Below are 13626 nucleotides of genomic sequence, written 5' to 3' on the forward strand. Positions count from 1 at the left end.
GAGGGATGGTGAGGGAACGGTGATAAATTCCCATGGTACTGTTAGGGAGGGTTTTCACACAGGGATGGTGAGGGAACGGTGATAAATTCCCATGGTACTGTTAGGGAGGGTTTTCACACAGGGATGGTGAGGGAACGGTGATAAATTCCCATGGTACTGTTAGGGAGGGTTTTCACACAGGGATGGTGAGGGAACGGTGATAAATTCCCATGGTACTGTTAGGGAGGGTTTTCACACAGGGATGGTGAGGGAACGGTGATAAATTCCCATGGTACTGTTAGGGAGGGTTTTCACACAGGGATGGTGAGGGAACGGTGATAAATTCCCATGGTACTGTTAGGGAGGGTTTTCACACAGGGATGGTGAGGGAACGGTGATAAATTCCCATGGTACTGTTAGGGAGGGTTTTCACACAGGGATGGTGAGGGAACGGTGATAAATTCCCATGGTACTGTTAGGGAGGGTTTTCACACAGGGATGGTGAGGGAACGGTGATAAATTCCCATGGTACTGTTAGGGAGGGTTTTCACACAGGGATGGTGAGGGAACGGTGATAAATTCCCATGGTACTGTTAGGGAGGGTTTTCACACAGGGATGGTGAGGGAACGGTGATAAATTCCCATGGTACTGTTAGGGAGGGTTTTCACACAGGGATGGTGAGGGAACGGTGATAAATTCCCATGGTGCTGTTAGGGAGGGTTTTCACACAGGGATGGTGAGGGAACGGTGATAAATTCCCATGGTACTGTTAGGGAGGGTTTTCACACAGGGATGGTGAGGGAACGGTGATAAATTCCCATGGTGCTGTTAGGGAGGGTTTTCACACAGGGATGGTGAGGGAACGGTGATAAATTCCCATGGTACTGTTAGGGAGGGTTTTCACACAGTGATGGTGAGGGAACGGTGATAAATTCCCATGGTACTGTTAGGGAGGGTTTTCACACAGGGATGGTGAGGGAACGGTGATAAATTCCCATGGTACTGTTAGGGAGGGTTTTCACACAGGGATGGTGAGGGAACGGTGATAAATTCCCATGGTGCTGTTAGGGAGGGTTTTCACACAGGGATGGTGAGGGAACGGTGATAAATTCCCATGGTACTGTTAGGGAGGGTTTTCACACAGGGATGGTGAGGGAACGGTGATAAATTCCCATGGTACTGTTAGGGAGGGTTTTCACACAGGGATGGTGAGGGAACGGTGATAAATTCCCATGGTACTGTTAGGGAGGGTTTTCACACAGGGATGGTGAGGGAACGGTGATAAATTCCCATGGTACTGTTAGGGAGGGTTTTCACACAGGGATGGTGAGGGAACGGTGATAAATTCCCATGGTGCTGTTAGGGAGGGTTTTCACACAGGGATGGTGAGGGAACGGTGATAAATTCCCATGGTGCTGTTAGGGAGGGTTTTCACACAGGGATGGTGAGGGAACGGTGATAAATTCCCATGGTACTGTTAGGGAGGGTTTTCACACAGGGATGGTGAGGGAACGGTGATAAATTCCCATGGTACTGTTAGGGAGGGTTTTCACACAGGGATGGTGAGGGAACGGTGATAAATTCCCATGGTACTGTTAGGGAGGGTTTTCACACAGGGATGGTGAGGGAACGGTGATAAATTCCCATGGTACTGTTAGGGAGGGTTTTCACACAGGGATGGTGAGGGAACGGTGATAAATTCCCATGGTACTGTTAGGGAGGGTTTTCACACAGGGATGGTGAGGGAACGGTGATAAATTCCCATGGTACTGTTAGGGAGGGTTTTCACACAGGGATGGTGAGGGAACGGTGATAAATTCCCATGGTGCTGTTAGGGAGGGTTTTCACACAGGGATGGTTTGGAAGTTGCTGTCTGTCTGGGTGAGTTGCTGCAGTGCATCCTGTAGACGGTACTCACTGCTGACACTGGGTGTCGGTGGTGGAGTGAGAGGTTGTGGACAGGGTGACTATCGATAAGGCTGCACTGGGTTTGGAAGGTGCTGTCTGGGTGAGTTGCTGCAGTGCATCCTGTAGACGGTACACACTGCTGACACTGTGTGTCGGTGGTGGAGTGAGTGAGTGAGTGGTTCTGAATGGGGTATCTGTCAAATGGGTTGCCATGTGCAGGATGGTGTTTGGCTCCTTGAGTGTTGAAGCTGCCCAGGACCAGTGAAGGTTCTGAGAACACTAAGCTGATGAGAGGGCCAGCGGGAACGGGTAGAGTGTGCATCTCGTCATGCACCCCAGCTCAGACCCTGGGATGTACAGCAAAACACAGAAAACCGCACGTTTAATCCCAATGGTGTGCCAAGTGTAAAACGTCTCCTTAAAGCCCTCTTTCTGATGCTTTCCTTCGCTGGACACAGTGAGAGGCCTCTCCTATGTCCTGGCATCAGCTGGCCATTCTCTCACCCAGCTGTCTGCGTGTGAGACCAGTGGAAGGTGACAGGAAAGGGAAAGCAGAAGCCCTATGTCCGGTTGAAGCAGGTTAGACAACAGGCAGAGTGTGGTCTGGAGAATGTACCTGACAGAAATGTTTCTAATTGTGTTTTTCTGCATTTTCAGGGTATGAAACTGAATGCAGAAGAGTTCAATGCAATATTCACATTTTATGACAAGGTAACTATCACCTCCTGATCATGTGAAATCCATCAGAAGTGTTGCTGGATCTGCAGGCCTTTGTGTGAACAGGCGACCTGGAGGTGGATGGGAGATACCCTCAGGGCAGAGTGGGATGAGACTGTGGTGATGATGACTCTGGGCTGGCTTGAGTTTAAATGGTGGCCCTGGAAAATTCAGAAAGACGGAGAGGATTGTTCTTTACTTTGAAGAGATTAGAACAAGTAACATAGTCTCAGGGAAAGCGGATGGCGTTCGGGTCATAGAATCATCATGGAAACAGCTCCTTCAACCTGATTGGTCTATCAACTGGCAACCCAGTTTCACACCTAAGCTAGGCCCATTTGCCCCATATCCCTCTAAACCTTTACTGTCCAGGTTCATTTGGTATGTTATTAATGTACCTGCTTCCATGTATCAACCACTCTCCAGATAAAAAAAGTTGCCCCTTAGTGTTCCTATTAATTCTCTTGCCTCTCATCTTAAGCCAATGTTTTCTAATTCTTGATTTCCCAACCGTGGGAAAGAGTGTGCTCATTCACTGTAACTCTGCCCCTCAATTTTACCCACCTCTCATTCTCCTAGACTCCAATGAAACTAGTTTCAACCTGCTCAACCTCTCCAAGTCCCTCCAGTCCTGCCAAAATCCTCATCAGTTTCCTGTGTGCTCATTCCAGGTCTGAAGTTGCAGGAACTCTTTCTGCCAGGGACCTTGGGTGACAGCAACAGGTGTTTGGATGCTTAGGGAAGGGGGGATTAAGGGGGAAATGGGCTTGTTTGTCAAGGAATTGAGTAGACACTCCTGCGCTTGTTTCTCTGATCATTAAGGGGCAGTGTCATCCAATCCCATAAAATATTTCCCCTTCATGGGGGAGGAGGCTTGGTGATGCATATGGAGGGCTGAAATGCCCCATCATTCTCTTTCAGACTAGGTTAGGACTTTCGCCAGTGGTGTGTTATTGGGGTTGTTCCTCATATCGTTTAATGATCTGGCTGCGAATGTCAGTAAATGTGCAGATGACACTGGAATTGGTGCTGCATTGGGCTGTCTAGAGTCACAACAAGATATAGATCAACATATATGCACGGGTACTTTGATAATAAATTTTACTTTGAACTGGGAAACTGGGCAAGGGAGTGGCAGATGGGATGTAACTTGGACAAGTGGGAAGGATGCATTTTGGAAGGTTAAATCAGAAGAGGACTTGCACTGCGAGTGGCAGGATACAGGGAGTATTGCTGAGCAGAGACATCTTGGAATACAGGTAGGTAGCTCCCTGAAAGTGGTAGCACAGGATTGTGAACAAGCCTTTTAGCATGCTGGCCTTCACTGAGTACAAGGGAAAGGGTGTTGTGTTACAGTTGTATGGTTGGGAGTAGATTAGGTGTTCTGTGCTACACAACTCTGTCTTTAAAACTGCCACAAAGCATTTTTTTCCAGGTAAAAAGGTGTGATGTACATAGCTGAATAGAGAGCAAGGTGCATTCTGACTACCCTGTTGTCCAATATCTTTAACTGCATTACATTCAGGTGGTTTCTGGCTGTGTCCTCAGGATAGAAATGCTTACATCACCAGGTTTTACCTTCTTTGCCCAAAGAGACTGTGGACATCTTGTCATGCTGTACTTAGCAACTTAGGAATCCCCATGACAGGAATGTGCGTCAGCCGGGGGGCAGAGATTCAGCAGCAAGTTGGCTGGAATGTTGTAGTTACGAGGAGGGACTGGAGAGGTCTGTACTCCCTGGGGCAGAGGATGTTGGCAGGGGTGGAGTGTTGTAGTTACGAGGAGGGACTGGAGAGGTGTGTACTCCCCGGGCAGAGGATGTTGGCAGGGGTGGAGTGTTGTAGTTACGAGGAGGGACTGGAGAGGTGTGTACTCCCTGGGCAGAGGATGTTGGCAGGGGTGGAGTGTTGTAGTTACGAGGAGGGACTGGAGAGGTGTGTACTCCCTGGGCAGAGGATGTTGGCAGGGGTGGAGTGTTGTAGTTACGAGGAGGGACTGGAGAGGTGTGTACTCCCTGGGCAGAGGATGTTGGCAGGGGTGGAGTGTTGTAGTTACGAGGAGGGACTGGAGAGGTCTGTACTCCCTGGGGCAGAGGATGTTGGCAGGGGTGGAGTGTTGTAGTTACAAGGAGGGACTGGAGAGGTGTGTACTCCCCGGGCAGAGGATGTTGGCAGGGGTGGAGTGTTGTAGTTACGAGGAGGGACTGGAGAGGTGTGTACTCCCTGGGCAGAGGATGTTGGCAGGGGTGGAGTGTTGTAGTTACGAGGAGGGACTGGAGAGGTCTGTACTCCCCGGGCAGGGGATGTTGGCAGGGGTGGAGTGTTGTAGTTACGAGGAGGGACTGGAGAGGTGTGTACTCCCTGGGCAGAGGATGTTGGCAGGGGTGGAGTGTTGTAGTTACGAGGAGGGACTGGAGAGGTCTGTACTCCCCGGGCAGAGGATGTTGGCAGGGGTGGAGTGTTGTAGTTACGAGGAGGGACTGGAGAGGTCTGTACTCCCCGGGCAGAGGATGTTGGCAGGGGTGGAGTGTTGTAGTTACGAGGAGGGACTGGAGAGGTCTGTACTCCCTGGGCAGAGGATGTTGGCAGGGGTGGAGTGTTGTAGTTACGAGGAGGGACTGGAGAGGTCTGTACTCCCTGGGGTAGAGGATGTTGGCAGGGGTGGAGTGTTGTAGTTACGAAGAGGGACTGGAGAGGTGTGTACTCCCTGGGCAGAGGATGTTGGCAGGGGTGGAGTGTTGTAGTTACAAGGAGGGACTGGAGAGGTCTGTTCTCCCTGGGGCAGAGGATGTTGGCAGGGGTGGAGTGTTGTAGTTACGAGGAGGGACTGGAGAGGTCTGTTCTCCCTGGGGCAGAGAATGTTGGCAGGGGTGGAGTGTTGTAGTTACGAGGAGGGACTGGAGAGGTGTGTACTCCCTGGGCAGAGGATGTTGGCAGGGGTGGAATGTTGTAGTTACGAGGAGGGACTGGAGAGGTCTGTTCTCCCTGGGGCAGAGGATGTTGGCAGGGGTGGAGTGTTGTAGTTACGAGGAGGGACTGGAGAGGTCTGTTCTCCCTGGGGCAGAGGATGTTGGCAGGGGTGGAGTGTTGTAGTTACGAGGAGGGACTGGAGAGGTCTGTACTCCCTGGGGCAGAGGATGTTGGCAGGGGTGGAGTGTTGTAGTTGTGAGGAGGGACTGGAGAGGTCTGTACTCCCTGGGCAGAGGATGTTGGCAGGGGTGGAGTGTTGTAGTTACGAGGAGGGACTGGAGAGGTCTGTACTCCCCGGGCAGAGGATGTTGGCAGGGGTGGAATGTTGTAGTTACGAGGAGGGACTGGAGAGGTCTGTACTCCCTGGGCAGAGGATGTTGGCAGGGGTGGAGTGTTGTAATTACGAGGAGGGACTGGAGAGGTCTGTACTCCCTGGGGCAGAGGATGTTGGCAGGGGTGGAGTGTTGTAGTTACGAGGAGGGACTGGAGAGGTCTGTTCTCCCTGGGGCAGAGGATGTTGGCAGGGGTGGAGTGTTGTAGTTACGAGGAGGGACTGGAGAGGTCTGTTCTCCCTGGGGCAGAGGATGTTGGCAGGGGTGGAGTGTTGTAGTTACGAGGAGGGACTGGAGAGGTCTGTTCTCCCTGGGGCAGAGGATGTTGGCAGGGGTGGAGTGTTGTAGTTACGAGGAGGGACTGGAGAGGTCTGTACTCCCTGGGGCAGAGGATGTTGGCAGGGGTGGAGTGTTGTAGTTGTGAGGAGGGACTGGAGAGGTCTGTACTCCCTGGGCAGAGGATGTTGGCAGGGGTGGAGTGTTGTAGTTACGAGGAGGGACTGGAGAGGTCTGTACTCCCCGGGCAGAGGATGTTGGCAGGGGTGGAGTGTTGTAGTTAGGAGGAGGGACTGGAGAGGTCTGTACTCCCTGGGCAGAGGATGTTGGCAGGGGTGGAGTGTTGTAGTTACGAGGAGGGACTGGAGAGGTCTGTACTCCCTGGGCAGAGGATGTTGGCAGGGGTGGAGTGTTGTAGTTACGAGGAGGGACTGGAGAGGTCTGTACTCCCTGGGCAGAGGATGTTGGCAGGGGTGGAGTGTTGTAGTTACGAGGAGGGACTGGAGAGGTCTGTACTCCCTGGGCAGAGGATGTTGGCAGGGGTGGAGTGTTGTAGTTACGAGGAGGGACTGGAGAGGTCTGTTCTCACCCAACCTTCGTTTTATCTGTAAATTCACTAACCCTCCCTTCCACTTCCTTATCCAAGTCATTTATAAAAATCACAAAGAGCAGGGGACCCAGAACAGATCGTGTGTAACACCACTAGTCACTGACCTCCGGGCAAATAAATACCCTCTGCCTTCTATGGGCAAGTCAGTTCGGAATCCTTATATGCCCTTATGCAATATGGTGTTGCTGTTCACCATCCGTGGATTTCCATGTGTCCTGGGTAGTTTGAAAGCTGTGCTGGGTTTATTAAGGTTTGACAGAGTGCTGCTGTCAGTTCCAGTGGCTCTTACCTCCGCTGTGAAGGACAAACCGGGCTCGGGGGCCAATGGGGTAGGTAACCTGACCTCGAGGGTCAGGGAGCCCTGTCGGTGTTCTGCAGTGCAGAGGTCGCTGGGTGAAAGGTCAGAGTGCCAAATTAGTGAGCAGTGAAACTGGTGGGTGCTGCAGCTTCCACTCTGACTGTGTGTTTTTCTCCGTCTAATTCCCACTGCTTTCTCTCTGTTTCCTCAGGATGGAAATGGTTACATTGACAGTCACGAGCTGGATGCATTACTGAAAGATTTGTATGAGAAAAATAAGAAGGTGGGTCACAGGCTGCTCACATTCCCCTGTCACTGCTCGGGGGAGCAAGCATTTCTCAGCCGTGCCCCGAGCAACACTGACCTGATGGTCACTGTACGTGTTAGATTCCTTCCACCCCACCCTGACAGGTGATACTGTGGGTCATGGGCACAAATCAGCCCATCGAGTCTGCTTCACCATTCCCCTGTCACTGCTCGGGGGAGCAAGCATTTCTCAGCCGTGCCCCGAGCAACACTGACCTGATGGTCACTGTACGTGTTAGATTCCTTCCACCCCACCCTGACAGGTGATACTGTGGGTCATGGGCACAAATCAGCCCATCGAGGCTGCTTCACCATTCAATCACAATCACATTCTCCCTATGACCCTTAACCCCCTGCCAGTCAGGAACTCTGCCCTAAATACACCCAACAACTTGCCTCCATTCTGTGACAGCAAATTCCATAGATTCACCACAGTCTGGTTGAAGAAATTCCTCCTGATCTCCATTTTAAAAGGACATCTCTTTATTCTAAGGTGTGCCTCAGACTCACTACTACTGGAAGCATCCTTTCTGCACCCACCCCACCCAGTATCTGTCAAAGCCTCCCCTGTAAGCTCTGAGTTGGTGTCAGTAACAATTCTGCTCTTCCATTCATTCTTTTGATGACCCTGATGTTTGGGGGTGGGTGATAGAGTATTTGGTACACCCAATGAATTCCTCTACTGACAGTCCAGTCTTTCACAAGTTGCCTCAAGAATTGAGACCCATTATCTGACTGTATCTCTTGAGGGCCCCCAATAATAACTATTTAACTTCTGCAATCCCTTCAGAGTGTGATCCTGATCAGCTTTTCTACAATGAATTGCCATTAACTGTCCTAAGCAGGTGTCAACCACGGGAAGCAAATAGTTGAATTGTCGCTGCTGTGGAAAGGGTCTGATGTAATCGATCTGCCATCCCTTTTAATGTAGGCAGTCAGCTTCTCTGGGAGTGCTCTTCTTTTAACCTGCTGACAAATATCACGTGCAGTAATAACTCCTATCATCATGTCTACTGGTAGTGGTATACCTTGTTGTTTAGCCCGTTCAGTCGTACCATCCATTTCCAAATGACCAGCCTTTTTACGTGTCCATTCTCCCATCACACGGAATTCAGGGGTGCCCACCTGAAATACCTGGATTATCTAGTCTACTTTATTATTAAAGGCAGCGGATAGAGACTGTCTACATAGGGAAAAAAACCAATCTTCACTCGTTGGTATGCCTCCCAGATTTTTTCTGTCCCAACAAAGGCCTTCTCTGTATCTGCCCGCTTCATTGCTGCCATCCTGTCATTCCATTGGCAACTGCCATGAGTGTGAGTGTGTGTAGGTCCAGCTGACTGAAATGGTAAGGAGACTGCTGCCAGTCCAGCTAGCTGGCTGGAAACGCCCTCTCCCTGCTGCTGCAGGACTGCACCTGTGATTAGGTTCAGTATGGCGGCTTTCCGGCAACTGTAGTTGTCTGTAAACCGGCTGTGGCGTTTGTCTGCTTCGGGCAACTGTTCATTTAGATACCCAAGTAACAGCAGAGGGAAGCACTGGTGTAGAGAGTTCTGGTTCTATCTATGAACATGTCGGCTACACTTTTTGTGTAATTTACCGACTCCCTCTGTGCCCTTATTTGCCCATTCTGCAATGTACCACTTCCATTTTACGATGGAGGCTTGCAGCACCCTCTCTGCCCTGTTAGTAGTGGAGCCCTCTGGAAGCACTTACGTCATAATGGGATGGCCAGGTCTCATGATTACCTTGCTTACCTCTGTAGATATCTCAGTCTTCACCAAAAGTAGCAGGCTAGCAGCTGTCTTTCAATGGATGTATATCTTTCAGCTGCAGGGTTTGGGACCAGAACCCAAGGGGAATTTTCACCCTATTCTGCCTTTGCCATAAACTCCATGCACCAGTGTTCTGATGTAAGGATGGATATCTGTGGCTCAGAGGGTAATCCGGATAAATGAGGATTCAGTGAACATTGCTCCTTGCCAGCCTAGAACACCTGCTGCTCTGGACCCCATTCAAAAGTTGCTTTCTTCCTAGTTTCCCCCCCGTTTTTCGAACGTTCTCTTTACAACAGCTCGCTGTTACGAAAGACCTACATTAGTATCTGTTTTCACTAATCAGAGGATTTTCGCTTTTATGAAAAAAAGACACCCGCTTTATATGTGTGTTTACCCCGAGAAAGACTACAATGACCGTGAAGCCTTGTGCAGGCAGTTGTTTGTGCATGTGTGTACGTGCGTAGGTGTGTATGTGCTGATTTCTTTTTCTTCAAATCGATTTTGGCTTGCTGTCTTCCCAATTTTGATAAGTGAAACTACAATGTACATACAATATTTCTACTTTATATAGGTTGTATATTTATCATATCATTCCTGCTTTTACTATATGTTAGTGGTATTTTAGGTTTATGTGTTAAATTTGGTTTGATTTGGTAGGTGTTTTTTGGGTTTAGGAATGCTCAAAAATTTTTACCATATAATTTAATGGTAATTGCTTCCTCGCTTTATGACATTTCAGCTTACAAATGGTTTCATAGGAACGCTGTGCCTTCGGATAGTGCGGGAAACCTGTACTTTATATAAGGGTTGTAAAAGGACAGTTGGGTGCCACCTTCAGTAGTACAAAAGCCCCACGAACCTTTGGATCTCTTTTTTATTGGTGGGGGGTGACCATTTCAGTTGTCACAATCTGTACTTTGGGATTACTTGATGTCCTGAGACCTGCTGGATATGCAGTACTGGACTGCCTGGCTCAGCGTCTCCCTCTATTTTCTGTGGATTCACTACCCATCTTTGGTCCCTCGGTGCTTACTAGTATATCCAGGGCTTCATCTCCCTCCTTGGTAGATCCTTTTCACATTATGTCATCGATACATATCTATATCAGGCAAAAGAGTGAGTACATGCTTGTATGAGGCTCCCACTAGCCCCACTAAAACAGTTGCTTTTAAGATGCCATATGTGAACTTCCCCAATTTTGTTGGCACAGTCTGTCCCTGCAGTGCATTCATTCCAGTCGTATTTTCAGGTATCACAGCTGTCAGTACTCGGGCTTCCATCGTGGTCCCACCCCAATAGCCAGTCAGACTGTTTCCTGTGCTTTTATGTTTCCTCCTAAACTCTCCACTTGCACCAGTGGCTCCTGATGCCCCTCGTCAACCTGCTTTAATACCTCAGTCCTTTCTAGTGCCTCACCCATGGGGTGTTTCATTTGCATCCTCAAAAGGTGTACCAGATTTTCCTTTAAATATGAGGGTGGATAGTGAGCCATCTCGTTCCCATGCCCCGATTCAATATCTCGTCCAGACTATCTGACTGCAATCTGCAGTGAATGCCTGTATGTGTATCGCAGTTTCTTTGTCTACAGTGTGCCAAGGTGTACCCAGCTGTCCCCAGTCTACTGCAGAGGGGTCAATCCTCACTAACATACATCAGAGCCTTGAGGACAAATCTGGGATCATCATTGTCATTCCACATCTGATTATCAGTACTGTTTTGTGTAGAGAGAGGGAGCAAGTCATTAGCCTGTTCCATGGTCAGATAAGTCTTGTCAGTACCCGTATCCCAGATGTGGGCTAACACACAGCAAGATATTCTTAACTCTTCTGCACATATTTATCTCAAATGGCCCCTTTTCCTCAGTCTTCCATGTGCTAGTCATTCTTTCCCCCCGCATCAACAGACCACGTGACCCCCCCCCCCCAATCTTCTTGTAGTCGTATGACTGTGCATGGTTACCAGCGAGTCTGTACTGCTGGGTCCTCACTTGCAATGTCCTGTTCAGGTCTCAGTGGCAGATCCCCTCTCTGTCCCTACAAGCTTACAAAAACAGCTAACCCTGAGCCACGACTTCGACAGGCTCCAAACACGATGATCAAAGCTGTTAACTAATGTATTGTTCATTAATTGTCCCCAGGAGATGGATATTAAGAAAATGACTGCGTACAAGAAAAACATCCTGTCTCTGTCGCACGGTGGCAAGCTGTATCGGAGAGAGCTGGAGATGATATTGTGCACAGAACCTTTGTAGAAAGGGTCTCGCTGACAAAGAAAGCACCGCCTACGTCATTCACGGCACCATCCACCCACAGAACAAAACTGTGGTCTGAAAAGCACAGTTTTATCCTGCAGATTAAAAATGCCAGAAGGGATAGGTGTCATTCTTTTCTATGTCTCTCCTTTCCCCCAGCATCTTAAAGCAACAAATGGTATAATTATATACGTACGTACATACATACATACATATACATATATAATATATATATATATACTGTAATATATACACAGAGAGAAGCACATTGTGTTTTGGTAAATGCTTTTGTTTGCTAAAAGTATGCCTGGGATTTAAAGCAGAAGATCAGTTAAGCAAGAGGCAATTAATTTTTGATTACTCTGCTGCATTCACATTCAATATCTTGTCCTGGCTCTGAAGTTTCGATAGTCCACAGGCTGAAGGGTTAGCAGGATCTGTGCTGGCTGGCCTGCCTCCCATTTGTGTGAGGAAGGATCAGGTCTCGTACATCTCTGGCCTGGCATCGTTCACTGCCTTTCCCATCCATCCCTCTCTCCAAACGAAATCCACCTTCAATTATTCGGGTCCTCCAAGTAAAGTGGTTGGTGAGATTGAAAGATAAGATTCATAAAGTTTAGAGGTAAAGAGATGTCGAGCAGAATCTCTTCACCCAAAGGGCAATTCAGATTCAGCTTTTATATATCACAGGTACAATGAGATGCATCAGCAACCAACACACCCTAAGGATGTGCTGCGGGCAGCCCGCAAGGGTTGCCACCCCTTCTGGCACCAACATTCAACATTCTGGATAGTTGAGGCAGAAATCGGTAACAAAGGACATTGAATAAACAATTAGAATTCTTCCTTCACCACAACAGATCCGGTAAAGAAAATGGGAATGTTGGAAAAACTCTGTGGACGGGCAGCATCTGTGGAGAGAGTGCCAGATTCAACACTTCTGGTCGATGAACTTCTGTTGGAACTCTCAGAGTAGTTCCCGGCATGAAAGGTCAGGCGCTTCTCCCTCCAGAGATGCTGTCCGGCCTGTTGAATGTTTCCACCTTTGAGTATGTGAGATTACTGGAAGGAGCCCAGGCTGAATGAGCAGGCCTTGAGCTGACGTGGTGACTGAGTCCTGGAGCACTACAGCATGGAAACTGGTCCATGCTGAACTATTCTGTCTAGTCCCATTGACCCCTCACCTCTTAAATGTCGCAATTGAGACTGCACCCACCACTTCCGCTGGCAGCTGGCTCCACCCTCTGGGTGAAGAAGTTTCTTTTCTTTTACAGTCTAAGATGTAAAGTTGATCAAGTCAAGGTTCTAGGACAGAAGTTCAAAACTCACCATTTGCCGGGGATGAATTGAGACAGAGTGAAAAGCTTTGCATCTCATCCAAACCAGACAGATCACTATTAACATCAGTAAGTACATTGGTGTAGTACAATGAGGAAACAAAAATGCAGGATGTAGTGTTGCAAACACAGAGGAAGTGTGGAGCACATGGACAAGTTAGTTGTAAGGAACATGTCAAGGTGGAATGAGAGATTACACAAGAGATCATTTCAAGAACCTTATTACAGTGGGATAGAGGCTGTCACTGTGGTAATGGGGGGGAGGGGGGTCTTTCATTATGTTGACTGCTCTCCCGAGGCAGTTGGAGGTATGGACAGTCAATGGAAGGGGGGCTGCTTTTTGTGATAGACTGGGCTCTGGTCAAAACTCTGCAAACTCCCGCAGTCTGGGACAGAGCATCTGTGATGTAAACAATTATTAAAGCTTGTTGAGTTAATGAATGATCATTACTGTCTATTAATTATGTAAATACAATCTTTACAGTCTCTTTGCATCCAATTAGTACCTAAATGATAAGCAAGTTCCAGATTCCATTAATCTATCTAGCAATTTATTTCAAGTGTTGTCACTTGTTGCATGGTGATACGTCCTAAATTTCCTTTTCACTAAATTGATTTCCTATCCTGTATTCTCAATGCTTAAAGCTCCGACAGTATATTTCAATACAATGCTGTTCCCCAGGGGCAGGTATTAGCATTTGATAGGTGTCCATGATTTGGATGAATTGGGCATAACTTCCAAATCTATAATTGGTACAAGGTTTGGAGGCATAGTGAATGGAAGGAGTAGTGAGAACCGTCAGCCGTCAGTTAGGCTGGAGGAACGGGCGTGGGGATGTTTGTCAATGTGTTTGGAAGACCGAG

At 48.6% G+C, this 13626-nt stretch overlaps 1 protein-coding gene across 1 annotated transcript in view; it reads left to right on the top strand.

Moving 5' to 3' along the window:
- LOC132389859 (calretinin-like) overlaps positions 1 to 12678 on the top strand; it is a 48171-nt gene extending 35493 nt beyond the window's left edge. The window contains exons 2-4 of the mRNA XM_059962419.1: positions 2546 to 2599; positions 7302 to 7373; positions 11312 to 12678. Of these exons, the coding sequence (XP_059818402.1) occupies positions 2549 to 2599; positions 7302 to 7373; positions 11312 to 11425 (237 nt within the window). The 5' untranslated portion in view covers positions 2546 to 2548 and the 3' untranslated portion in view covers positions 11426 to 12678. The remainder of the gene's footprint in view (positions 1 to 2545; positions 2600 to 7301; positions 7374 to 11311) is intronic.
- The last annotated feature ends 948 nt before the right edge of the window (positions 12679 to 13626 follow it).

Source organism: Hypanus sabinus, unplaced genomic scaffold, assembly GCF_030144855.1.
Source record: "Hypanus sabinus isolate sHypSab1 unplaced genomic scaffold, sHypSab1.hap1 scaffold_685, whole genome shotgun sequence".
NCBI lineage: Eukaryota > Metazoa > Chordata > Chondrichthyes > Myliobatiformes > Dasyatidae > Hypanus > Hypanus sabinus.